This window comes from Fusarium oxysporum, chromosome 9 (genome assembly GCF_000149955.1).
Source record: "Fusarium oxysporum f. sp. lycopersici 4287 chromosome 9, whole genome shotgun sequence".
Classification (NCBI taxonomy): Eukaryota; Fungi; Ascomycota; class Sordariomycetes; order Hypocreales; family Nectriaceae; genus Fusarium; species Fusarium oxysporum.
In genome coordinates, this window is record NC_030994.1 from 3,041,803 (window position 1) to 3,067,198 (window position 25,396).

Sequence of the window (25,396 nt, forward strand, 5' to 3'; positions counted from 1 at the left end):
CCCCGATCTACCACTTGAACAACGACTATCATATATATAAGCCATCTACTGCACACGACAACGGTCCTGATTCAGAGCCCGAATCGTCGAATAGAACATCTCCGGCTCCGTCATCCTCTGTATCGGTCCTTGATATGCAAAAGCGGGCCGCCAAAAGAAGGCCGCTGATCGTTGAGAGTAGAGCAGACATCTTTAAGCGACTTCTTCTCGGCTGGATTACGGATGCCAATATCCCTCTTTATGGTGTTGAACACAAGCTATTTCGATAGCTTCTTGCCTTCCTAGATGACGGGTTTGTTATCGAAGTTCTGCCGACGTCGGGAAACACCGTAAGAAGGTGGATCTTATAAGAATTCGAAGAACACACGAGGATGTTAAAGGATGAGATAAATAAAGCCTTATTAAAGGTTTATACTTCCTTTAATATGTAGACTTCGCCTAATGGTATTACTATGCTTTCGGTGATAGCGTACTATGTTAATATAGCCGGGATACCACAAGTCCGCCTTATCAGCCTAGAGAAGCTCTCTGGCAGTCACGGTGGCGAAAATCAGGCCATCTTAATGGCTAAGGTCATCCGGAAATACGGCTTGGAAAAGAAGATCAGGTTCTTCACAGCAGATAACGCTGACCCTTGCGATACTTATATCCAGGCTTTGCTTAAGATGTTCAATCCCCGGGCAAGTCCTACTGGGCTTAAGGGCTTGGAAGGCGAGCGGCGAATCTGCTGTGTTAGCCATATCCTCAACCTATCAGCAAAGGCCTTCTTAGAGGGCGATTCTAGTGACATATTTGACAGTCACATTGCAGAGAAAGACCAGAAGAAAGAACGTGAATTACTCCGTGAATGGAGAAAAAGAGGCCCTATTAGAAAACTCTATAATCTGGTCTACTGGATCAGAAGAAACCCTCAACGTAAGGAGCTTTTCCTATCCATCACAAGTGGCAAGGTCGACCAATCAATCATGGCCGAATTGGGAGTATGGTTTGTCGACGACACTCTCAAAGGCTTGATGGTCAAGGCAGATAATGATACGCGATGGAATTCTGTCTATTTGATGGTCCATCGCGCGCTCAGACTTCGGGACATTATCGATGTCTTTTGCAAGCTTAGTCTTCTTGACCCCAAGGAAGAAAAAAGGGTCTCCGCCGAGGACGTTCTTAGCTGTGAAGACTGGGTAGTACTCGCCGAGATCATCGAAATCCTACAGCCTTACCTCACGTATACCAAGCACTTTGAGGGTCGCGCTCCTAGATTTGCAGAGGTACTTCCCACCATGTACCTCTTGAAGGACCATCTATCTGAAATGCGACAGCGGTATTCTTCCAACCTTATCCCTGCGCCGTATCGGGCGCCGAGGATCACTCTCGAAGAGCCAGTACTTGATTGTATCATAGTCGCTGCGCCTACTGATGGCAGAGAGAGAGAGCAACAGGGAGAGCTGCAACAGGACACTGGCGTATCTACCTGGGGCAGATATTCAACCATGGAATCGACTACCAGCGGAGAACCGAGTTCTCCACTATACCAAGCAGAGATCTCGGTACAATTCGAAGACAAGGACCTAGATCCTGAGCCCTTCGAGTTGTCCGACGATAGGCTATATTTCATATAACACTCGATTAAGTATGCAATATCAAAGCTCGACAAATACCGCAATTTGATGGAGCGGAGCGTTGTTTACTGGGCAGCTATGATATTACACCCAGGATACGGCATTGGGTTCCTGCAGCTTAGGCTACCGAACCAAGTAGACTCGATCCTTCGGGACTTCAGAGATTACTTTGACAGGCACTATGCTCAAGGTAATTAGACACCAGTGTCTCTAGACTCCCCTCCGGCATTTCATGGATCAAAGTTATTGTTGCGCACTGCAAACTTCCCCAAGAAGGCCAGGAAAGAAGCTCCGGATGAGATCAACCTATACCTACAAATGGTTCCAGAGGAAGACTTCAAGGAAGAGCAATTGCTCCAATGGTGGCTTGGCCGCAAGACTTAGTTCCCACGGTTATTCAATATGGCGATGGACCTACTTTCTATCTCAGCCATGTCCAGCGAGAATGAACGTGTTTTCAGTGCCGCAAAGCTCACCATATCTTCACAAAGGAACGCCCTGCACTGGGTTACTGTGGAGGCATTGCAATGCCTTAGAAACTGGGCTCGCACTGGTGCGATTTCCTGGGCAAAACCAAGGGGACATCAGGACACGATGCTGTAAGATGATTGGCTATGGTATATGGATCCACTTTACTTGCAAGTAAGCAAGTAAAGTAAGTAAGTAGTTCGGGGTGGCAAGTAAGTATGGATATCGTTAGTAAGTAAGTAAGTAAGCCTGAAAAATTTACTTACTTTACTTATGTAGAACGCTGCTTCGGATCTCCTATCCATTGCCTGCCTCCAGGCTCCTCATTATCCGAGTATTAGTCGTTGACCTCATCGGCCAGCGTCTGTCACAGATTGTGTCTTGTCTTTCCCTTAATACTTATCACCATGTCCAGAGCCCGCGCCATCGTCAAATCACTCGACCATTTGGTCCTCACTTGCAAAAATGTGACCAGCACGGCCAACTGGTACTCAAAGTACTTGGGTATGAAGCCAGAAATATTCACCTCGCCCACTGAGCCATCCGTTCAACGTCATGCGCTTAAATTTGGCCCACATAAGATCAATTTACATCAACAAGGCAAAGAGTTCGAGCCAAAAGCTACTCTTGCATCTCCCGGCACTGCAGACTTTTGCTTTGTGGTCGAAGAAGGGACAAACCTTGAAGAGGTGATAAAAGGCTTCACGCAGGACGGAATTGAGGTTCTTGAAGACGGGATGGTCGTGAAGCGTACTGGTGCGCAAGGTCCGATCCGCAGTGTCTATGTCAGAGACCCTGATGGAAACTTGGTTGAGTAAGTACTCTCTAATATTGACCGTTTCGTTGCTTGGGTGATCGAGCGCAAGATTTGGATGAGAATGCTGATACATGACTCAAAGGCTTTCACACTATTGAACCAGGCGACGATGATGTACGAGATCGAATGCAGCCTCAGCTGAGATATTCTTGCGATGGGGTATGGTTGCGGGGATCGTTGCGCCAGAGATGCAATATTGGACATGAACGTTATAAATGGCATGATGCAGCCCATGTAGATTGAAGAGGCTCAATTGACAATTGCTATACGACATGTGCGTCCGCGAATGGCGCAGAACCTCCCCGGATCTTTTTGACATTTCCCATACCTCTTTCTTGAGTCTCAGTCGCGGGGTTCTTTATGGTAAAATAATAAAAGGCCCATGAGAATTGGCAGCGGTTTGGAATCATCAATACCGCAAATGTTGACTCTCCCCGACTCCGTGCCAGCAGCAACTGCTCTCGATGGAGCGGACGGCCTAACAGTAGTTGAATCTCCCCTTAAAGCAAGCCCATCCTCGATTTCCGATCATCGTACTAATTTTAAAGAGTATAAAGGTTGGGAATTATGACCGTTCCCTCATGCTGAGCAATGATCTTCTTATTCTCCCTGTGTAAGATGAATTTCATGAGGAAACACAAGCTAGCATTGAGAACGCAAAATGCCATCAAGAGTAACATAGCTTTCGTGTATCGTGGCTCGTCCTTGTCGTCAAAGAAATAAGGGCTCAAGATATTGCCAAACTGGCCCACAACGTTGATGATAGCCGTCGCGCAGGCTTTCTTCTGAGGTGTTTGGCTGACAGAGGTCGCCGCCCAGCTATAAACCGCTGCATTTGCGCCGAAACAACCGGACACGTAAAGAAATGCGGCGAAATACCTGGCAGGAATATTCAAGACAGAGACGTTGATGATATATCCGACCATGGCCACAATCATGGGAATGGAGATATGGTAGCCTCGCTCAGCCCTTCGATCGCTAGACCATGCAATGGCATATGATAGGACCGCTCCGATCAGATAAGGAGGTGCGGTGCATACGAGTGTGATTGTTCGGTCTCCGAGATTGAATCCACGTACGATGGCTGGGAAGAAGTTGTTGAATCCATATGCAGTATGATTTGAGCACAACATGAGTGCCTAGTTGACAATAGTTAGTTAGCCCAAAGAGCATGGCGTAATCTATAAGAAAGCAGCCCTAGATAGGAATACTCACAAAAAGCCAGACCTTGTAATCTGTGACGGCCAGTTTCAGGCCGTATCGGATGGATTCGTTCTGTTCTTGGTTCGACACAGCGTCACTAGACATTCGCGAAACAGACAACTCACGCTCCCCTTCATTGAACAGCCACTGTGTCGCGCCAGTCTTTGAGTTTGGAAAATCGGGAAGAATAAAAAACGCTGCGGCTCCGAAGAAGAAACTGCCCGCCCCTTCAATGATGAACAGCCACCGCCAGCCTGCGAGGCCGTGCGCACCAGAAAGCCCAGCAAAGACACCGGCGGCGAGGAGCCCAGATATGGCTGTAGCGAGCACCAATCCCGAGTAAAGCACAGCATAGCGAAGTGCCAGTTCCTTTCTGGTGTACCAGCACGAAAGCAAGTAGAAGGCCCCGGGAAAGAACGGAGCTTCGGAGACTCCAAGGAAGAACCTCACCGCGATGAGGCCTGAAAAGTTATGGACACCCGCCGTTGCAGCGGAGATACAAGACCAAGCGCAAACCCAGATCGGCATGTATATAGAAGGTCGCACTCGCGTGAGAATCATGTTCGACGGAAGCTGCATAAGCATGTATCTTGAGAAAAAAAAAAAAAAAAGGTTCATTAGTACTTCATGGATGGAAAATATGAATCAACTCATGATTTGTGGTGTGCTCTCACCCGACGTTTAGGATTGAAACTGCAATATTGAAATCATTCCCAGTCAATCCCAGGTCCTCTTCGAATGAGTCCAGCTTGGCCTGACTAAGAGTTTGGTATCATAAGCAGCAATTTCGTACACCAAGATAGTTTGTCGCATACGCAATGTTGTTCCTATCAAGATAGTTGAACAAGTAGAGAATGAAAATGATAGGCATCAGGGTCATGTCAAGCTTTCGGACGAGCTTCTTCTCTCGCGCTCGGTACTCCTCGTCAATGACATCGCTATCGGCTAGAGCAACACCTTTTTCGTTGTGCATTGTTCCTTCTGAGCGATCAACATGCTCAACAAAAGGAGATACAGGATTTTGCTTATCGGCCGAAACATTGTCGGTTGGGTCGCTTTGTTGGGTCATGGTGAGAACACGAGCACGAGGCTGGGTAGAGGATTTTCGCAGAGACGATAGTAAGGGTTTCTGAAAGGAAGATTGCTGGGTGATTCAAAATGTTGAAAAGGAGTCTTTATAAATATCTCTATGATGTCTTTTATTCACGCCTGGTTTGAGAGGTTCAATGCCTCTATCTCCCGTCCCCATGGGGAAAACCTGGAGTAGAGCCCGAGCGAACGCGGTCTAACGAGTTTTACCCCAAATGAACCCAAATCATGTGGCGCCACGCCTTCGCCCTTGCAAAGTCTAATGACTAGATACACGCCGGTTGGAGCGGTGTCCTGAGTGAGTTTGTGGAGAAGGGCTTGGATGACTAGGATGTTGGAGAACGAGTTGGAGAGCTAAGCAGTTTTGGAGCGAGTATGAGTAGCATGTATAGTCATTAGTAGTACTAAATCAAAACAGGCGGGGCTCGGTATGAGGTCCTGTACTCCAATAGCGGCCTGCAAATCGCGAGATTCAGAGACAGAAACAAGAAATGGAAATTGATCCGTGGGGGAAAGTTTCTCGCTGGACCTTGGTTGAAAGAGTGGTTCTAACAATAGCGCAGGCATCACTACGAGTTTCGTTTGTTGATTTATTAGAGTCACGACGATTACCAGTTCTAGATAGAGTTCGGGCCATGTCATGAAATGTAAATTCTACCTGTTCAATCTAGTCTGGCGCATAGTTACGAATCTGTCCCAGGCCATCCAATATTCTAAGCGTCCTCTCCTTGAAGCCATTTGTAAATGATCTTCGAGTCCTTGCCCTGGTACCTAGGCTCTTCAGCTGCCGCGCGGTACACATCCACCATCTGCTTTCCAAGTACGACTCTAGCGCCAACAGCTTGTGCTTCCTGGTATCCTAACTCAAGCACACCCAGGCAAAGCTCGAGCGAAAACCCGCCGATGTACCCATTGCTTGCGGCATTCTTGGGGGTCAGCCCGGGAACTGGGTTGTTAACCTTAGTATTGAAGCTCATGCCGGAACTCGCGTTGATAACTTCGTTGAGTTTGTAAATATCCAAGCCACTTCGAGCTCCAATATTGATGGTCTCTGCAGTGGCCAGAGTTGTCAGAGACGATAGGTAATTGTTCAAGACTTTGGTCTTGAGGCCGGCACCGAGCGCACCGCAGTGGAAAATGCTGCTCGCTGTTCCCATGAGCTTGCAGATCTCGAGCACCCGCAGGAAAAGATGATCCGGGCTACCGACCATAAAGGATAACGCTCCTTTCTCTGCACCCATCGCGCCGCCCTAACATGTAGATATTTAGTATCGCAGAATGGTGCTAGAATTTTCAGGGTTCAACCCACCGAGCACGGCGCATCAATGAACTCGCCGTAGCCTCCAGACTCGACCGCATTCGCAACTTCAGTAGAAGCGGCAACTTCAATTGTGCTGAGTTCAAGAAACAACCTTTTTCCCTCACCAGGCGCCGCCGCCAAAAGTCCCGTTTCCGGATGAAGAAACACTGCCTTAACGTGGGCGGCTTGGGGCACAGATGTTAGGATCACATCCTACGAAGAGTTTGTTAGAGCGGGGCATGTTCAGTGCACAATATTCCTCGTTTGTGTACTCACTGCGACCTCTGCTATTTCCTTCGGGGACGAAGAGGCAGTGACATTTGTTCCAGCATGTTCCTGGAGAAACTTGTTGACTGCTTCCTTATTGACGTCGAAGACTATCATGGGATAGTTCTGGGGGAGTTTCTGTCGGAGGTTCTTGGCCATACCGTGGCCCATTTGGCCCAAGCCTTGAGCTCGTGTCAGCTAACATTATGATAGAGCTAGCATCATATCCATACCAATGAATCCATATGTGGTTATTGGAATACTGCCCATGGTGAATGTGTGGTTGGGTTTCTGCGAAGATAACAGCCCAAGTTAAGAAGTGGACAGAGGCTAAGGAAAGCAGTTACGGTGTTCGAGGAAAGTGAGACAGTTCCAAACATATGGCAAGCCCAAGCCATAGGAGTACGGAACTAATATAGGTCCTCATGGGGCAGTCTGTATAGGCCGCATGTGCTTCCCCTTCGCCGAAGCCATCATGAGAATGGCCGTTACGACCCCCGTGGCGTCATTCCAGGAAGGTCTAAGGGATCTCCAATCTCTCAGGGTGTTCAACATCCCGCCGAATCTTAATCGCCCGTAGGGCTTGTAGCGTGATTGCCGCATCGCACACATCTCCCTACACTACGGAGTGTGCGCGTGTACCGTGGAGAGTGTGTGAGGAAGCTGTTAGAACGCGTGAGGGTGTAGAGAGTGCGTAGGTACCGTAGCATTGTGAGGATATGGAGAGTGTGGAGAGGCATGGGGATATTAGGAAGGTGTGGAGAGTTGTGGAGAGACTGGCACGGAAGACGATTCTCTTGGTAGGTGGGTGGTATTTGTGAATTTGTGGGGTTGTGAATCTTGGAGTTTCTCCTTCGAAGGCCATCGCCGTGGTTTTGATCTGAGCTACTCATGGTCGCGTTTCTACCTCCGCATTGTGGACCGTCTCCATCCTCTAAATTATGGATTGAACTGTCGCCGAAGACTTGAGCCTTCCATCTACTATTTATTACCTAGATACATTGCCCTCACGAGCTATTCAGTTCAAATCATTCTGTACACGCCATCTCCCAGAACACCCACACGCCACCTCGACTAAACCAATACAAAACCTAACTTCACGTTAGAACCAACATCTCCACTATCAAAATGGCTCCCAACACTCCCACCCGCCCTGAGCTCCAGCAGGCTCTCTACGACATTGGCATGCCCATCCGCCGCAAGGTCTTGGGTAACAGCTACGTCGACAACGCCCTTGCGAACGGTTCTACCGAGTTTGCCAAAGCTATGCAAGAATTCACCACGGCATTCTGCTGGGGTGCTGTTTGGGACCGACCTGGCCTAGATCGGAAACAACGATCTCTCATCAACCTTTCCATGCTTGCCGCGACTGGCAAGATCCACGAGCTTGCCGTTCATACCCGAGGCGCTGTCAACAACGGAGTTTCGGCTACGGAGATTCGAGAGATTTTTGTGCAGGTGTGCATCTACATGGGTGTCCCGGCGGGTATGGAGGCATTCAAGGCCGCTGAGAAGGTCTTGATCGACATGAAGAAGGAAGGTGTTGAGGTCAAGCCTTGAAAGAAAGGGTGCCTGAATAGATATCGCGGTTCTCCATGCGATTAGGATGAGATAAATACATTGGTTCTGTTCCATACTCCATTCCACGCGTATTCATTCCCTCAGTGGTGTGGCTTTATTCCAAGAGATCCGTTGTACAGAACTTGAAACATCTCGAGGTCATGCCTGCGAAACGGCCAGTGTAGACACATACGGTCACAATACTCACCTCATCGTAATGGGCATACCAAAACCCCCACGTTGATTTGCATAAAGGTAATGCGCCTAAATGAGATGTTTTCCAACCTACTTCGCCACGAAAAAGAACTTCGCGACCTCACGCTGCAGGATCAGTCGCCTGCTTCAAACGCGCATCTAACACGCGGGCCAATTTCGGGCAAAGCCCCCAGACTGTCAGGTCTCCCGTATCTAAGAGATTGACAAACAGCCACAGACTGCGGACTGATAGACTATGCTGAGCTTCCTCTCCATTCTGGGCCGCACTGGATGAGTCGACCAGTTGTTCTACCATGTCCAGGATCTTGATCTCGTCCGCAGTCAGGTCGGTCGCACTCTGCGCCATGTTCAGCCATTGCCACAACATCAAAGCGCACTCAAAGTAACTGAGAGCATGTTGAACACTCCAAGTCCAGAACGCTGATCGACAAATAACCGTGAAGCCTAGTCCTACCGGGACTCGCAGGGCCTGACATGCCTGCATCACGGCTTTATACGTGTGCACATCTCGAGTTAGTGGCTTCATGTGCCCAATTGCAGCTGCAATATCAATATCCGAGATGCAGGTGGCAAAACGGTTGCGAATAGGTGAGTAGTCCGCAGCCAGTCGTATATACGCAACTCGCAGCAAAGCAGTCGAGTTGAACATGATGGGCCCACGGGGATGATCGGGCGAAATAAACGACTGCGGCTCGCTTTCCCACATCATCTGCCACCTAGTCAAGCACCGACTAAAGTAATGACGCCCTTCATCGTATGCCCGGCTTCCAGGATGGCAGGACTTTCGGAACAGCATGATTTTCTGGCAAAGAGATGACATGATGACATGGCAGCTGAACATGCCAATCTTGGTTGGCAATGGCGAGAACGCATCGGCTAGTCCCCGGATGACAGATTCCGCTGTCAGCCATTCCTGTGGGCCTGCTTCGTATGTCGCCCTGGTCCAAGCCTCCTCGTTCGCGGCGCACCATTGCTCCTCGTGTCCTGGTAAGCCGTACTCATCTTCGAGGCGTATCTGAGATGGGATATCGTAAGCAACGGACATGAGGTTCATGACTGTGAAACAGCAATACGTTGTACTAGAACCACTGTTAGAAATCTTGGATCAAATTGGTTCGATACTCTTGCCCACGTACCGTTTCAGTATTTCCTTGTCACGCCAACCAGCCCATGTCGTACTGTCGAGGTTCGGAGTCGCCGCTGTCTTTGTCCATTCCCGCCGTATGTCGAGTGCCAGACACCCATGAAATTGCATAGCAATTTCAAGGTCTTTAGGGTCGCCGCTCCAAGCTGCAAAAGCTATAAGAAGCATCGATAGTTGTAAGCTGCAAATACCTTTGTGAGCGAGTTTTGCCAGGTTAACTGCTGTGTGGAATAGAGCAACAGCGATCTTGCGCTCCAGGATGTACAGAGCACCATTTGCGCAAACTGCTAACGTTAAGGGCACTGGACACTGCACTGGAACCCAGGTACAGTCGTGGAAGAGTGGCTGATGCCGGTGGAAGCAGGCTAGGTAGCGATGAATATATTGGCTCAGCTTTGTCCGAGACGGCAGCTTGGGACCACCGATCTGATCGATTTGGGCTTGCATCGAGTGCCAATAGTCCTCCGTGATGGTGAGATTTTCCTCAGACTGTGAAGATTTAGACTGGTTTTGAGAATCTAGCGTGGCGGATGTAGAAGGGCGCGCGTGGCCATGCAGGTCGAAATCGGCGTTTTGGTTTCGTAAGTGAGCAGGCTCATTGGCCAAATCGAGAGTCGACGAGTGCATAGCATTGGGATTGATGGTGTAGATCTGAGTCTGAGAGTCGTCCATTCTGTTCAAAAATTCGAGGTTCATTTCTGAGCTAGCTTCGAAGTTTAGCCATTGGCTGTCCAACACAATGTCAATGTCTAGAGGAGCCTGAACCGCCGAAGACCCAAGCTCGTTGAGCATGCATTGGAGGGAGGATGATGTCTGAACAAATATCACTGTTAGAATAGAGCCTATTTCATAACATAGAGTGAGTAGATCGGATCCAAGGAAATTCCACTAACGTCGATCGTATGTTGGGTGCCAGGCGATTCATTTGAATGTCCATCCGCCAATAGTGATTCGATGGACTGGGACAGTGGATTGACTCTAGGCACGGTAGAAATTACATCGGGAGAGTTGCCAGAGCGCCTTCGTCGTCTCAGTCTGTCTGAAATGCCGTGTACCTTGATCTCATGCCTCCGAAGCAGGTCTCGGCGGGAAAAGGCATCTGAGCAGTGATGACAAGCATAAGGCTTCTCTTTGGTATCTAGAGGCATGTGAGTATTCATCAAGGCCCACTTTTGGTGTGGAAGGTTCCCGACGTGTCCGTTCGTGCCTCACTAGGTGTTCTGCGCGCGCAAACTCGCGAAGACAATGCCTGCAACGATGAAGTGTTGTGGCAGGAAGCGATGCGTCGGACATGGCTATGTTGATCCAAACGGGGTAGATGGTTCAGAGAGGAGTATGCGACCTCAACCCTCTCGAGGGCAGTCTGAAATGGCCAATTGAGCAAACTGTGACATCTGGACTGATGACATATGGGCTACGTCGGCGCTGTGCGGGGTGAGGAGCGGAGGAGGGACTTCAAATCACGTGCCAGCATTGGAACCTGATCCGGGATCAGTGGTTCGGTTTTCTGGGGTAGGATACTACTGTCAGTAGGGCACACACATAAGGCACCTAGACATAAAAGGTCAGATCCGGAACTCATCTTCACACTTCCTAGTGATTAAAAGACAAAATTATCTCATCAATATGTCTACCACTCAATCCCAATACGTCGAGTTATCGCTGCTTCCCAGTGGCTTCTTGACCCTGCCTGAACATTTTTTCTGCGCTGATCAGCTCGATAAATCGGTACGAAGCACGGTGCCGTCCTTGTCGTTTTTCATCAAACATCCCATCACCAACACTCGCATCGTGTTCGACTTGGGAATTCGAAAGAATCTCAGCAATTATCCCTCCAATATTCACCCCCATCTGCAAACACGGCAACCCATTACGACAATCCCTGATGCATCTGATTCCTTACGAGTTGGTGGCTTGCAACCAGAGGATATCGACCTTGTCATCCTGAGCCATGTGCACTATGACCATATCGGTACGCCAAGCGACTTCAAAAACGCTCAATTTGTGGTTGGGTATGGAACCAGACATCTCTTACAGCACGGTATGAGCTATCATTCGGCTGCCAAGTTTGAGAAAGATCTTCTCCCGGATGACCGTACAATCGAGCTCATGAGTCAGAGCACGCCCCCAAAATATCGAATACCAATCGAGAACGACATGCCTGCTACCCATACGCTCGAGAGCGTTCTAGGTATCAAGCACCGGTGGCAACCTCTTGCTCCCTTCGATAATGCGATTGATCTATTCGGAGACGGTCTCATATACATTATCGACAGCCCTGGCCACCTGGTTGGACACTTGAACCTCTTGGTACGCATAGGCCGAGATCACTGGGTTTATCTGGCTGGGGATGCTTGCCATCATGGCCGTCTCCTGAGGGGCATGACCGAGTTCGCCGAGTGGGAGGAGAGCGGTGCAACCGTGTGCATCCACGCCGATATGGCCCTCGCCATTGAAACGCTAGCCAAGATTCGCCGTCTCCAAAGTGAGGGGTTCGCGGGATGTAAGCATGTGGAGGTGATCCTGGCGCATGACTTGGGATGGTATCAAGAGCATCAGGATGCCATGTTCCCCGGCCTTCTCCACGACAATTCGGCGTAAATGGGACGATCGCCGAAAGTCAACCCTTGCCGAGTCTTTGGCGCTATTAGCCAGTGGCTGAAGTCATGTGGAACCAAGGAATCACCTGGGCGTGGAGAAGAGTGTGGAGAGGGAAATGCATGCTGGCATACAGTGGGAGGTAAAAAGTATTCGATCTGCTGCTAGCTTAACTAGGCTATTTGGGGCTATTTAGTGCTACCCTATAGAGCATCAAGTCTCAGCCTTGCATAACTCAAGCTAAGCTGCCCAATCATATCCCTTATCGCACAATCACATCCTGACTAATTGGGTCATATGGTCCAAGCTAACAGGGGTCGAATAGTTTTTGCCCCCCACTGTAGCAAGTAGCTGACTCCACATTCTCGGCAATCAGAAGTTGGAGAACTAAAAACGGAGCTGACAACCGCCTCCACAACTTTGGAGCAAAACACCATGACGAGAGATGCAAGTCAACATCGTGTCGGCAGCAGTACGATAGTCGAGGACTAAGATATACTTTGAAGCAGAGAGATAAAGATACCTGGATTACGCCTGATTGTGGGCATTACCTACACATACATGTCCTTTACCTCCTCCTGCACTTGATTTCTCGACTACCCTACAACAGCTTCAATCATGGCCCTTCATAATAATGGCCTTCTCCAAGCGAACAGTGCTTTCATCAACGGGAAATGGCTGCAAGCGAAGGATGACCAATTATTTGATGTTTTAGGTACGAGGCACCTACCCTTTGTCGTCCCTGTATCTCTCGCCATCTGACCTGAATTTCAAGATCCGGCAACATGGACGCCAGTCGCTGCGGTCCCAGATCTTACACAGGCAGAGTGTATTAATGCTGTTCAGTTTGCAGAGTCCGCGTTGCACAAGCTGTCCGCAATGACAGGGAAACATAGGGGACAGCTCCTGCGTGAATGGTTTCGCCTCATTTTGCAAGCAAAGGACGACCTAGCAGATATCATCACCACCGAGAACGGCAAGACTATATCTGAGGCTCGAGGAGAAGTCTCATATGCAGCAGATTTCGTTGACTGGTATGCTGGTGCTGCCCCTCGTGTTCAAGGCACGGTATGAACTTCCTTTCATTTAACTGTATTGTCAACTACCTTACTCTTCCAATAGCGACTGAATCTGAATGTGCACAACAGGTTGTCGAATCCTCCGACTCCACCAAGCGCGTACTTGTTATTAAGCAACCAGTCGGTGTCGTGGGTATTATAACGCCGTGGAACTTTCCAGCTGCAATGATTACACGAAAAGTTGCTGCGGCGTTAGCAGCAGGCTGTTCTTGCGTAGTCAAGCCAGCCCCTGAAACCCCTCTCACTGCTCTTGCCTTGGCATCTCTTGCCGCTCAGGCAGGATTCCCCCCCGGCTCGTTCAACATTGTCACAACAAAGGCGCATACTATTGACATCGGTCGAGTACTGACGCAACATCCAATTATACGAAAGTTCTCCTTCACTGGGTCTACTGCCATTGGAAAGCTTCTCGCTAGTCAGTGTACCACCACTATGAAGCGTGTTAGTCTAGAGCTGGGAGGCAACGCACCTTTCGTCATCTTTGACGATGCAGATCTAGAGGCGGCGGCTGAAGCAATCATGGCCAGCAAATTCCGGCTTTCTGGGCAGACATGCGTCTGCACTAACCGAGTCTATGCTCAAACGGGCATCTATCAAGAATTGGCCTCCATACTTGCCGCAAAGGTCAAGTCCTTGATTCTAGGTCCTGGGGGCGACGCAAACACAACTATTGGCCCCTTGATTACGAAGACTGCTGTCGCCCGCGTAGAGGGTCATGTCAAGGATGCATTCTCAAAAGGAGCCAAGGTGATAGTAGGTGGAAGAAGAGCACCGAGCCTCGGTGATGCATTCTTTGAGCCTACTCTCCTTGTTGATGTTTCCTGCGGACGCTTTATGCGCACAAGAAGAAACTTTTGGCCCCAGTACTTCCGTTGTTCAAATTCGAAAGTGATCAAGACGCCATCAACTTGGCAAATGACACTAATTTTGGCTGGCTGGTTACTTTTTCACCGAGAACGTTCATAAGGCCTGGACAGTGGCTGAGAAGATGGACGTCGGAATGGTATGTGTTCTTCTCTCTGGCTTGTAGTTTCCCGTGCTCACAAAGCCCTTATCAAGGTTGGTGTCAATACAGGTCTAATAAGTGACGTTGCATCCCCTTTTGGCGGTGTAAAAGAAAGTGGTCAAGGACGAGAGGTAAGTACTCCGATTGGAAGGTGAGTGTTGTGAATTAAATGCTGAGAGAATTTAGGGGTCGTATCTGGGGATTGAAGAGTTCCTCACGGTGAAGAGTATTAGTTTTGGGATTAAAGCTTGACAAATTACTTTGACAGTTTTCCTGTTGCGACGTAAATAGGGACTGTCTGGGCGTCCCTCAACATTTGATGGATGGCTCTCAAGATAGGGCTGACGCTTTCCGAGGTCGGTTTTCATGGCAACCACAGAGTTTTGAGTGTCAGAAATGGAATAAAATAAAGCCAATCGTCTTGATTTTAGGTGAGGGTCTTATAACTTCGTGATAGACAATGGCAACTAGGAACAATAAACAAGAACCCGAGTTTGAAGCTATCCTATTAGAGCCAGATCCGGAAATTGAACGGGCAGCTGGTTTGTTGCATATAGGTCTTTCTACACTTGGACTTATACGTAGATGGCCTTGAGGCTGGTGTGTGGGTACGGGCCTTCTTGCAACGGAGTGAAATGCTTGTTGGATTGGTGGTATTTGGTCGATCGTAACTAGGGCGCATGGAGCAGGCCACAGGGACTATCATACGTGCCCACGCATCTATGCGCCTGCCCACTTTCTCTCTTTCCTCTCTAATCAAATTGCTAATATCTAGAGGTAAGGACCCTAAGCACCCCAGTACAGCACTGACAACAGTGCGTCATAGCTTTATGTGGGCTTCTTCATAAGCTTATCTTTATCCTCGCTCCAAATCCATCTCATGCGGTCTTTCAGCATGGCCTTGATTGGGACAGGGCATCCTCGAAGCTTAGGCCAGCTGTCTTATTAACCTGTATCTCATATAGATCGCCAGCCTCTCGAGACGTTTGCTGAACTTTCTCTGAGCGCGGGTATTGAATAGACTGATACAAGTCCAGCTAGCCTTCTATGCTAGGTTATTAAGTATATGGCCTAGTCTTAAAGTAATTACTAAGTACTTACCTAATAATACACTTATCCTCAAGGGCCTAGCTTGGCCTAGCTCCTAGTAAAAAGCAGTTACTTTACTTAAACCTTGCAATATGAAAGGTAGGGAGGGGTTAAGCGTAGTATATTTTAATGCGGATATATTGCGTAGGCTATATCTCTAAGTAGCATTACTTTACCCCCTATAACATTCTAATAAGATAAAGATAGCCTGCTAAATATGACCTACTTTAGAGGCTTTTAGTCTATGTTCTACATAATAAATTCAAACGGCGTCTCCTCTTGATGGAACAAGCCAATTGTCGTACGGCAAGACGTGAGGATTCCGTTCGTAGAAAGTAAAGAATATAATTGTGATAAGGGATTGGTACTCGGCTAGTAAGCTGTGACGTAGTTATGTTATTTGTAGTTGAGCCCTGAGGTAGAAAACTTGTCTTTCACCTAGTCTTAGTTAGTACCCAGCAAGAACTTACGTTTGTAAGACGCATGGTGGTCTGTCGCGCAGACCAGTATCGGTCGCGTTAGAAAAGCCTCTGGTCTTGTTTTTGCACTTTGTGACATTATTCCTTGATCGATGAAGCTTGCTCTTGGAGAAATTATGGTTTGCGACCATGCCTTGTTCCAAATGGAATCACAGAGCAGCCAGACGATACGTATCCTGCCCAAACAACCGAGGGAGGGCCTTTGCTCCTTTCTCTTTTAAGATCGCAAATAGCACCATGGAGATTTCTATGTATGTAGCTTTATTGGAAAACTGAGGAGAAAATACAATTTAGCTGCTCGGTCTAATTACGTTGACGCCTTAGAAAAAGAGTTCAAGTGCATATTAATGAGACACGAACAAAAAGACACGGTACCTAATCGCCTAGTCTATACACCTTAGTAGATATCGCTGGACCATCGAGTGTCGTGATAAGGTCAATTTTCTAATTTATCAATTGCCTATACCCCTCGCTATTGTGAAACGCGACCTCAAGGCACAATTGGCTATGCCTGCATTGAAAGGTTTCAGCTCAACCAATTATACACACAATATTTAGCCCTTGGCTTGAAAGAATGATAGACTCAACAGCCTTTTGAGACAGGACTTGCTTCAAGCGCTGCTCCCGGACTTTGCGGTTGGGTAAGTTAAGAGAAAAAGAAGACATGGAATGCATCACTGACCGCGATGTACAGGTGTGGTCGTCCAACACCCGGCAATGAGTATCTTGAGGCTCTCACGTTCCCCAAGGTACAGGTAATCTTGGGCACAGTCGAGGCGTTCACTAAAAAGGGCATCCGTACCTCGTCTGGTAACGAAAAACCTGACGTCGACACCAAGGTCTTGGTCATTAAATTCAACAAATAATTTATATTACACTGAAAACCCCCTATCAATGCGAACAATCTGGCCAGTTATAAAAGACGAACTTTCACAAGGCTCTCGCCGTCCTCCCATTCAACCCTGTGCAACCACCTGCTACCTACGATTCTAACGAGCTCTTATCAGCCGGTTACTTCAGAAACGCTATAAACTTCAGGGGAGCACTCTGAGTCATTGCAGTATCTATCGTGCTACTAAGCTTGGTATTAGCAGAGTCTAATAGAATTTTATGTTTCTCAAAGTAGGAATTGTTGAAACTTACGGTGCGACTGCATTCACTCTGATGCCAGTTGGGCCCTCTTCTCTGGCTCCCGTTTTTGTAAGACCAGCCACTGCATGCTTCGAGGCCGGGTATTCTGCAGCTCTAGGGTCTGCCATTAGACCAGCCAGACTTGCCAGATTGACAATGCTCCTGGCGTTAATCATGGCATTGAGCTCAGCTCGCATGGAGTAGAAGACACCCGTGGCATTGATGCCCACACACAAAGCCCAGCTATCATCGGCCAGGTCGCGGATCTTGCCCTTGCCCATCTGAACAGCGCTTATTCCTGCCGAATTAACTGCCCCATCGAGTCTGTCAAATCTTTTCACAGTCTCCTCGATCCAGGATGTAATTTGAGCGCTGGATATAACATCGACCTCTGCTGTCATGATGTATTGCTTATCACGGGTTGGGTGCGCGGCGAGAAGGGCTTGGGTGGCTTTCTCAAGTGGAATGGGTGATCTATCAGACAAGGATAACTTGGCTCCGACTGAGAACAGCAGTTGAGCAGTTGCAAGACCAATTCCGGATGCTGCACCCGTGACGGCAATAACTTTGCCTTTGAGATCTTGCATTGTTGTTCGGCTTTGATGTTATTAGAGGACGTATGAGCCAGATGTGCGACTTTTTGATCTTGATCTACTTAGTTAATAAGAGGAAGATGGATTTCGACAGCACAGTTTACGCCAGTCATCTATTGTTTTAGTTGACCAACAATGGACAATGCTGCCTATACTTCGTAAAGAATAGGTTGTATGTTGGAGGAGTTGGCCGGAATTTTGTATCGGAATGGCTGAATAGTGCGCACTAACCCCGCGGAACCCCAACAATGTTTAGTGCTCCCAGCGTTGGGCATGATCAAAGTGGGCTTATCATGGCATCATATACCCACGGAGTTCCGCGGAAACAAGCCATGAGATGAATGTCAACCGTTTCACAGACTAAAGTTAATCAGGCCACTATGTAGTAGTTGCGAGTAAAAGATATCTCAAATATATCGAGATGCAATATCCTACTTCCCAAACCAAGCAACGATCCATCATATGCCAACGAGCTGGAATCATATCCTCTTTACCAAGCAGCAATATGTACACTCTTCAGATTGGTCCCATGTCGTGGTTTGAACTAACAGCTGGTGCCCTTTCTATCTTCCTATTACTCTTTTGCCTATACAATCTTGCTCTTCCCAAGCCTATTCCCGGAATACCATATAACAAAAGTGCCACAAAGCGCCTACTGGGAGACCTTCCGGACTTGATTGAGTATCAGAAACATACCGAGGAGCAATGCCGATGGTTTGCGCTGCAGAACCAGAAGTTCAACTCCCCAGTCTGTCAAGTCTTCATCCGCCCCATAGTGTCAGATATTAAGGTGAATCGTGTATATTTCTTGATCCTTTCGCAATCGAAGGACCATTGAGACCTTATATCTTCAACTGGTTCCTTCTAGGACTTGAGTCCTAGAAAGTCCTAGATGAAAGTCCTACGATCTAAGTTTAGGGCGTCAAACTTTAATCCTGAACCTTAATCCTGAAGTTGAGGGTGAACCCTCCAACATTCAACACACCCCCTCAGGCTCAATAGGTCCCAGTTGAGCCTGCATTTCCTAGGCAGTCTTCTATCTTCTGGAGCCTTGCTTCTATTCCTTCTTGCTTCCGGCTCTGCTGCTGTCTTTCCTGAATATCTTCCAGGCCAAGTTGATAGAGGAAGCGGTTCCATCTGCCTGCCGGCAGGGCCTTTGTTAATCCGTCTGCGATCATATCCGTTGATTTGGTGTATTTGACTTGAATTCTCCCTTCTTGGACCTCCTGTCTCAGCCAGTGGTTGTGAATATCCACGTGCCGCAACTTAGTCTTCAAAGTAGCGATTTCGGCGGTCACAAGGTTGATAGTTTGAGTATTGTCGCAGTCGATACGGATAGTCGGATCATCCATCTGAACTGTAAGCTCTTTCAACAGCCGACTCACATAGAGGGATTCCTTAGCAGCCTGTGCCAGGGCTAGGAGCTCTGCCTCTGTTGTGGATGTGGTGACTGTGTCCTGCTTGCTAGCTCTCCAGCCGATCAACCCGTCGAATAGTCGGATAGTGTACGCTTGGGAGCTTTTCCGATCAAGGGTGTTATCGGCAAAAGAAGCGTCACTAGCAACTGTAAGACCTCCGGGCCCTCCGAATCGTAGGGCTCGGTGCCTTGTGTGTGAGAGGTAGTGGATAACGCGGTCGGCGGCGTCTTGGTGTTCTTGGCCAGGGTTGACAAGAAATCGGGCCAGCCTGGAGGCGGCGAAAGCTATGTCAGGCCGGGTGTTAACGGCGATATAGAGGATCGAGCCGACTTTACGTTGATATCGTTGAAGTTCTGCCGGGGTTGCTAGTCCTGTTTGAGGTCGTAGCTCTGTTTGAGTCATTGGTACTGTAGATGTTCCCTTGTTAGCTAGATTTGCGATTTTGTCAATGTAGGCTGTTTGAGATAGCCAAATCTTCCTTGCAGGTCGGTCCCGTATGACTTCCATTCCTAGGAACCATTGCACGGGGTCTCCGCCTGTTAGTTTGTATTTTGATCCAAGCTGTCTAGTCAATTCATCGGCCTTGTCTTTCCGGGCCTTCCTGTAAGCGATGATAACATCGTCAACGTAAAAGAAGAAGAGGACTCCTTCCTTCTTGAAACAACAAGGTTCGTGAGGAATCTGTGTGTAGCCTAACTCTAGGAGGGTCTTCGAGAGTTCTTTCTGCCATAGCAAGGGAGAGGCTCGTAGTCCGTACAGGGCCTTGTTGAGCTTCAGGATAGTTGCTGTTTTCTTATACCCCGGGGCCATGTGCATGAAAATATCCTGGTCAATTGGGGCGTTTACGAAGGCGTTGACCACATCGTATTGGACCATCTCTAGGTCAAATCTGGCCGCAATGGCTATCAGGGTCCGGAAAGACCTTCCGGCTAGGGTAGCTGCATATGTTTCTTGCAACCTTCCCTTAGCTTGTTGGTCTCCTCTGACCACTAGCCGTGCCTTGCATTTCTGAAATCGGCCGTGTTTATCGAACTTGTAAACGTATACCCACATACAGCCAAGGACTTGTTGGTCAACGGCGCAAGCGTCTTTCTTTCGAATCTCAGTCCAGGACCTCATTTCCTTGTGACTCTGAAGGTGGCTTTCTTCAGCCTCTTGAAAGAGCATTCCAAAAGGGTGATGCTTTAGGTCTTGATGTTTCGTCGGGGGCGGCGGTAGAGAGTTTCGATGCATTTTCACCCCTTGTCGGAGCTTCCGTTCAATTGAGGTCTGGAGAGGGGACTTTGTTCCGGCTAGGAAGGCTGCTTGCCACGAGACTGTTTTGTTTCCTTCGTCTGATAAGACCCTGGAGCTGTGCGCTAGTAGCGCTGACAGTGGTGTGACTGGAGGTGTTAGAAGGATATCAGAGTCTTCTGACTGTTTAAGGCCGTTTTCTAGGGCAGTCGCCACGATGCAGTCTTCTGTTTCGTCTGTAATAGGGCTGCTTTCGTCTGCTAGGGTGGTTGTTGGAAGGACCACTTCAATACAGTCTTCAACCTGTTCGGCTTGTTCGTTGTCGTCTTGTTCCGGCAGGGAGGATCCTTGTACGAACTTGGCAACTTCTTCTAGGTCAGCTTCGAGTAGTTCATCTTTGAAGCTTTCCCAGTCTCCGTTGCAGCCTTCGTCTTCATTAAATATGACGTCTCGAGTATTGACTATCCGGTTGATCGTGGGGATCCAGATCCTATAGATATTTGAGGACCTATATCCCACTAGGAAGCCGATCCAACCTTTGGGCTTAAGCCGCATCTTGCGATTGACCTTCTGCTGGGCATCTGAGGTCATTGCATAGGCCTTGCAGCCAAATGCCCGTAGGTGTGTTTGATCCGGCTGTTTCTTCGGCTGTGGAATCCCTGCTGCTTTGGCTGATGCTGTATGCAGTTGATCATATGGCGTTTTCCAGCCTGATGCGTAGTTCGGCGTTCGGTTGTACAGATAAACTGCTGTCCTTCCAATTTCTGGCCACAGCTGGTGAGGAAGCTTTGCGCCTGTTCGCATAGCCCTTTCCTTGTCCTTGACTACACCCCCTGAGCGTTCGGCACCCCCATTCTGGGCTTGTGTGTATGGGGCCGAGGGCTCGATGATGATAGCTCTATTCCTCAGGAAGTCTCCGATTTTCGGCTTGATCTCCGTGATCTCGTTATCGCATTCGATGACTTTGACCTTGAGGCCGTGTTGGACTTCCAGATGACTTAGGAAGGATTTGAAAGCGGTGATAACAGCTTCTGTCGTCCGGGCTGTGAGGTAGTAATCCCAGATGTAACCCGTAGCTCGGCAGGTTAACAACATCTGTGAGGTATAGCCGCCTATGCCTTCTTGGTAGTCATGGAAGTCAATAGCGATACGCTCGCCGGCCTTCTGATCGGATTGTCTTGGGGCTCGTCTGATTTGTCTCTTGATCTTCGATATGCCACAGGCGTCGCATTCAACAGTGGCTGGTCCTCGTATTCGCACCCCTTGAGAGGCCGAGATAAGATGTTCCAGAGCTTGTGGTCCCGGGTGCCCTAGGCGACTGTGCCATCGGATAGCTTCTCCCGTCAAAGGGGCTCTCTTTGTGTGAGAGCTGAATCTGTGGGCTGCAAAGGCTGCTTTTGGGAAGCTTTCTGACTGGTATTCGACGACATACTGGCCGTATAGGTCATGGATTGTGCATGCAATCGTTCGGTCGAGTCGTCGGAGGGTCGTTGGGTTACGCCTATTATCCCAATAGAAGCCTTTCTTTCGTAGTTGACGTAGGGAGACTAGGGTCGTAAGGAGCCGAGGGCAATAGGCTACATCTTCAAGCATTAGGACTCGAGTTCCTGTGAGCCTGATGGTCATGGTTCCGTAGCCTAAGATGGGTAGTTTTCGGTCTCCTGCCCAGATGAAGTCGCCTGGAATAGCCTGCTGGAATCTCGCTAGTCTGTTGGCACTGTTTGTGATTGAGATAGTAGCTCCGGGGTCGAGGATCACGGAGTTCCGTAAGGGATAGTTATCCCTTTGGGCTGCAAAGGCGGTCTTGATTTCGGCGACTGGTCGGCCGTACAGTCATTGGTCTGAGTTTTCTTCCTTTGTTGGCTGCATCAAGGTTCTGTCTTTTGTGGTCCTGGCCTTCTTCCGAGTGAGGGCTTTTACCTTGGCCTCCAGGTCTGAGTCTTCCTCGAGAGCTTCTTTCACCTTCTTTTGGATCTTCTCTCGGGGCTTGAATCCCTTCCATGCCTGATTTGGAAAGACATAGAAGCATTTCGCAAGTTCGTGGGATAACCCACACGCCGGGCATTCCTGTCTCTTCTCAGGAGACCTCTGGCGTTTTCTTTCTCCCTTCTTCGAAAATGGGTACTGGCCTTCAATGATGCGGGCGTCCCCTTCATCATCCTGGGGGTCCTCCCCAGCATAGCTCGCAGAAAACGCACCGGGGGCCACTCGGCCCTTCGTGGCTTCTGCATCTTGGAGCTCATTTCGGAAGGCGTTCCCTACATCTCGGTATGAGAGGGCCCTATTTTGCAATAGAGTCTTTGAAGAGATTTTGTATGAGGCAGTCCAGCTGGGCAAGATGTGTGTGGTGACACTGAAGAAGTCCCAGGCCCATGCACTGTTGTGGAGCGTTTCAGGGACCTCTCGTTGTCGCCCTTTCGCCATTGCCTCTTCCCATTGATCTAGCCACTTGAATGCTGCTTGGCTGACCGTCTTTGGGGCAGTTCTTAGTAATGTAAGATACCTATTTCTGGCATCCTTCGTTTCATCTTCCTCGGTCCTTCCACACCGGGCACGAAGGTTCCAGTGCCATTCGTATATTGATTCGTGTGACTGACAGCAGGTTTGAATCAAGCTTGGGGAGACCGTACGGATAACCCAGTCCTGAAGGGTTCCAAGAGCGTTTTTCTGTTTTTCGAAAACCTTCTCTTGTAGCTGATAAAAGGTTAAATCCTGCTGGAAGATCTTCTGGCCTTGGTCTGTAAGGTCAGAGATAGACCATGTTCCATTCACCGTTTCCTGAATGTCGTCTGGGGCGCCGTCTTGAGATTCGGCAGTATGAGACCGGATTGTTCGTTGGGCTGTAGCGGTCTTCGTATATCTGCGTTTTCTTATATCCGGGATAGCTGGTTCGTCTCCGAGGAATGTCTTGCTTTTGAGGTGCTGCTGAAGACCAAGACGATGGGCCTGAAGGAGGAATTCATGCTCCCAGTTGAGGAAGTCCTCAGGCTTAGAGAGGGTAGCCGTAAGACCTTCCTTTTGGGGCTTGGATAGGGACATTATGTATGAGAAAGAGGGTTCTTCAAGGTATTGAAAAATAAAAATAAAAATGGTTGAGGCAATGAGACTCTTAATTGTCAGATATTAAGGTGAATCGTGTATATTTCTTGATCCTTTCGCAATCGAAGGACCATTGAGACCTTATATCTTCAACTGGTTCCTTCTAGGACTTGAGTCCTAGAAAGTCCTAGATGAAAGTCCTACGATCTAAGTTTAGGGCGTCAAACTTTAATCCTGAACCTTAATCCTGAAGTTGAGGGTGAACCCTCCAACATTCAACACATAGGAAAGCCGAGAGTGGTTGTATCGGACTTTCGAGAGGCGCATGATGTCCTTTCGAAACGGTTGAAGGATTTTGACCGCAGTGATAGAGCCCGGGAGGCATTCGCGGGAATCGTCCCCCACCAGATGCTTTCTTATCAAACAGTGGATCCCAAGTTCAAAAAGCACAGAGAGCTGATGAGGGATCTCATGTCGCCAAAGTTTCTGAACTAGGTAAGAACCATCCTTGACGCAAGTGAACAACAATTCTCAACGTGCTTAGGTCTCGGCTCCCGAGATTTATTCCAAAGTTTATTGTTTAGTCAAACTTTGGGATGAAAAGTGTTTGTATGCAGATGGGCGTCCGTTCGATGCAAAGAGAGATATCCAGAGAGCTACTCTCGACGTTGTTACAACTGTTTCCTTTGGCCTAGACGAAGAGAATAGTGCCACTAAACGGCAACTAGATGACATGTTATCCAGATCTACTGCAGGTCTCATATTTACAGAACCCGAGAAGAAAATTGTCGTGTTCCCCGTCTATCCGTTGACTACAGAGTTACATGCCACCTTGACTATTGTTGAGAGCGCCACAGTGGGTTTCTCATCACCGATCCCTCGGTGGCATTATTGGTCCCTAAGTCAATTTCCGTACATGAAAAACGCAGCCAGAGTGAGGGAGGAGTGGACACGACGTGAGATTGACAAGGCGGTCAAGGCAATCTCCAGAAATGTCCCCGAGAATGCATGGGCAACAGGGTCGGCACTCGAGTTTATGGTACTTCGCGAGGCAGCCGCTGCTAAGAAGGCCCAGAGACCACCGAGGTTTCACCGTCGGCGCATGTATGACGAGGTATGCTTCCTCCATCTTTTTGTGTGGACTGATAACTAACAAAGCTGGACAGCTGTTTGGGTTCATTATTGCGGGGCACGACACAACGGCTGCCACTCTTTCGTGGGGTGTCAGATGCATTGCGGATGATCCGCAAGCACATAGAAAACTCCAATCACTCCTTCAGAATGCCTTCTCGACCGCTCTTGCGGAGCATCGCCAGCCGACGATAGACGAAATAACCAGTGCATCTATTCCATATCTTGATGCTGTCATCGAGGAGACACTGCGTCTCAGTGCGGTATTCCCAATAGTAAGTCGAGAAGCAATGGTCGATACAATGATTCTCGGACACGCCATTCCAAAAGGCACCTCCGTGTTCTTTACACTAAACGGACCCAGCCTGATGAAGCCGCCAATCGGAATCCCCGAGAATATCTGGAGTGAAAGCTTACAGGGGACAAAGAGTCGATACGGAGAGTGGCGCGCAGAGGATGTCGAGCAATTCATACCCGAGCGATGGATAGATGTTGACGACAAAGGTGTTGAGACTTATAACGCCATGAAGGGGCCATTCCTCATGTTTGGTAGTGGACCACGAGGCTGCTACGGAAGGAGACTTGCTTACCTGCAGCTTCGGATCTTCTGGGTGTTGCTCATGTGGAACTTTGAGTTTCTCCCCGTTGATCCGGAGCTCAGGACTCAGGATGTCGTAGAGCATGTTGGTGTGGAGCCGCGTGAAAGTTATGTACGACTGAGAAAGGTAGAGAATTCTTTCTTATACTAAAACAAGACTTCTGAGCACTTAAGCTTCAAGTCTTGTATGCATTACTATAAAGCCTACTTGGAAATGTATTCTTAACCTCTTTGCGATATGCATTTCGAATCTTCCCTTAAACTAATAATCTTTGTAAAGTGTGAAAATAAAAAAAAAAATAAGTAATCAGCTGGGACGTGT

At 48.6% G+C, this 25,396-nt stretch overlaps 10 protein-coding genes across 11 annotated transcripts; 6 read left to right on the plus strand and 4 right to left on the minus strand.

The window, feature by feature from the left end:
- Nucleotides 1–2,048: 2,048 nt before the first annotated feature.
- FOXG_20829 (uncharacterized protein) lies at nucleotides 2,049–2,425 on the plus strand (the record flags this gene model as incomplete). Its single annotated transcript, XM_018401136.1, has 2 exons — nucleotides 2,049–2,169; nucleotides 2,364–2,425. 2 exons carry the CDS (start codon nucleotides 2,049–2,051, stop codon nucleotides 2,423–2,425), a joined length of 183 nt encoding a protein of 60 aa, XP_018251533.1.
- A 13-nt stretch (nucleotides 2,426–2,438) lies between these two features.
- On the plus strand, nucleotides 2,439–3,225 carry FOXG_12979 (biphenyl-2,3-diol 1,2-dioxygenase). Its single transcript, XM_018392922.1, has 2 exons — nucleotides 2,439–2,898; nucleotides 2,984–3,225. The coding sequence occupies exons 1-2, from the start codon at nucleotides 2,492–2,494 to the stop codon at nucleotides 2,997–2,999; spliced, it is 423 nt and encodes a 140-aa protein (XP_018251534.1). The 5' UTR covers nucleotides 2,439–2,491; the 3' UTR covers nucleotides 3,000–3,225.
- A 218-nt stretch (nucleotides 3,226–3,443) lies between these two features.
- FOXG_12980 (uncharacterized protein) lies at nucleotides 3,444–5,173 on the minus strand (the record flags this gene model as incomplete). Its single annotated transcript, XM_018392923.1, has 4 exons — nucleotides 3,444–4,040; nucleotides 4,117–4,693; nucleotides 4,779–4,862; nucleotides 4,920–5,173. The coding sequence occupies 4 exons, from the start codon at nucleotides 5,171–5,173 to the stop codon at nucleotides 3,444–3,446; spliced, it is 1,512 nt and encodes a 503-aa protein (XP_018251535.1).
- Nucleotides 5,174–5,906: 733 nt separating this feature from the next.
- On the minus strand, nucleotides 5,907–7,030 carry FOXG_12981 (uncharacterized protein; the record flags this gene model as incomplete). The annotated part of the gene is made up of 4 exons (XM_018392924.1): nucleotides 5,907–6,443; nucleotides 6,503–6,706; nucleotides 6,770–6,942; nucleotides 6,994–7,030. The coding sequence occupies 4 exons, from the start codon at nucleotides 7,028–7,030 to the stop codon at nucleotides 5,907–5,909; spliced, it is 951 nt and encodes a 316-aa protein (XP_018251536.1).
- An 858-nt stretch (nucleotides 7,031–7,888) lies between these two features.
- FOXG_12982 (4-carboxymuconolactone decarboxylase) lies at nucleotides 7,889–8,320 on the plus strand (the record flags this gene model as incomplete). The annotated part of the gene is made up of 1 exon (XM_018392925.1): nucleotides 7,889–8,320. One exon carries the CDS (start codon nucleotides 7,889–7,891, stop codon nucleotides 8,318–8,320), a length of 432 nt encoding a protein of 143 aa, XP_018251537.1.
- FOXG_12983 (uncharacterized protein) lies at nucleotides 8,307–11,080 on the minus strand. Its single transcript, XM_018392926.1, has 3 exons — nucleotides 10,574–11,080; nucleotides 9,673–10,493; nucleotides 8,307–9,615 (listed from the first exon to the last, which is right to left on the minus strand). Exons 1-3 carry the CDS (start codon nucleotides 10,838–10,840, stop codon nucleotides 8,637–8,639), a joined length of 2,067 nt encoding a protein of 688 aa, XP_018251538.1. The 5' UTR covers nucleotides 10,841–11,080; the 3' UTR covers nucleotides 8,307–8,636.
- A 226-nt stretch (nucleotides 11,081–11,306) lies between these two features.
- Nucleotides 11,307–12,376, plus strand: FOXG_12984 (uncharacterized protein; the record flags this gene model as incomplete). The annotated part of the gene is made up of 1 exon (XM_018392927.1): nucleotides 11,307–12,376. One exon carries the CDS (start codon nucleotides 11,307–11,309, stop codon nucleotides 12,279–12,281), a length of 975 nt encoding a protein of 324 aa, XP_018251539.1. The 3' UTR covers nucleotides 12,282–12,376.
- A 328-nt stretch (nucleotides 12,377–12,704) lies between these two features.
- FOXG_12985 (uncharacterized protein) lies at nucleotides 12,705–14,863 on the plus strand. 2 transcript variants are annotated; one of them, XM_018392928.1, is made up of 5 exons: nucleotides 12,711–12,993; nucleotides 13,054–13,346; nucleotides 13,427–14,360; nucleotides 14,417–14,494; nucleotides 14,550–14,863. In XM_018392928.1, exons 1-3 carry the CDS (start codon nucleotides 12,897–12,899, stop codon nucleotides 14,321–14,323), a joined length of 1,287 nt encoding a protein of 428 aa, XP_018251540.1. In that variant the 5' UTR covers nucleotides 12,711–12,896; the 3' UTR covers nucleotides 14,324–14,360; nucleotides 14,417–14,494; nucleotides 14,550–14,863. The 2 variants fall into 2 exon arrangements, with proteins under 2 accessions (XP_018251541.1, XP_018251540.1); XM_018392929.1 differs by having other exon boundaries at nucleotides 12,705–13,346.
- A 2,207-nt stretch (nucleotides 14,864–17,070) lies between these two features.
- FOXG_12986 (uncharacterized protein) lies at nucleotides 17,071–17,649 on the minus strand (the record flags this gene model as incomplete). The annotated part of the gene is made up of 1 exon (XM_018392930.1): nucleotides 17,071–17,649. The coding sequence occupies one exon, from the start codon at nucleotides 17,647–17,649 to the stop codon at nucleotides 17,071–17,073; it is 579 nt and encodes a 192-aa protein (XP_018251542.1).
- Nucleotides 17,650–24,078: 6,429 nt separating this feature from the next.
- FOXG_12987 (uncharacterized protein) lies at nucleotides 24,079–25,225 on the plus strand (the record flags this gene model as incomplete). Its single annotated transcript, XM_018392931.1, has 2 exons — nucleotides 24,079–24,459; nucleotides 24,512–25,225. 2 exons carry the CDS (start codon nucleotides 24,079–24,081, stop codon nucleotides 25,223–25,225), a joined length of 1,095 nt encoding a protein of 364 aa, XP_018251543.1.
- Nucleotides 25,226–25,396: the final 171 nt, after the last annotated feature.

What these genes read in the sequence shown, in the direction of transcription:
- FOXG_12979 (XM_018392922.1), top strand. Translation starts at nt 2,492, where the DNA reads ATGTCCAGAGCCCGCGCCATCGTCAAATCACTCGACCATTTGGTCCTC.
- FOXG_12983 (XM_018392926.1), bottom strand. Translation starts at nt 10,840, where the DNA reads ATGAATACTCACATGCCTCTAGATACCAAAGAGAAGCCTTATGCTTGT. An exon ending in GCACCCAACATACGATCGAC is followed by an intron (nt 10,494 to 10,573) that starts GTTAGTGGAATT and finishes ATATTTGTTCAG; the next exon opens with ACATCATCCTCCCTCCAATG. An exon ending in GACAAGGAAATACTGAAACG is followed by an intron (nt 9,616 to 9,672) that starts GTACGTGGGCAA and finishes CAGTGGTTCTAG; the next exon opens with TACAACGTATTGCTGTTTCA.
- FOXG_12985 (XM_018392928.1), top strand. Translation starts at nt 12,897, where the DNA reads ATGGCCCTTCATAATAATGGCCTTCTCCAAGCGAACAGTGCTTTCATC. An exon ending in CCAATTATTTGATGTTTTAG is followed by an intron (nt 12,994 to 13,053) that starts GTACGAGGCACC and finishes CTGAATTTCAAG; the next exon opens with ATCCGGCAACATGGACGCCA. An exon ending in CCCCTCGTGTTCAAGGCACG is followed by an intron (nt 13,347 to 13,426) that starts GTATGAACTTCC and finishes TGTGCACAACAG; the next exon opens with GTTGTCGAATCCTCCGACTC.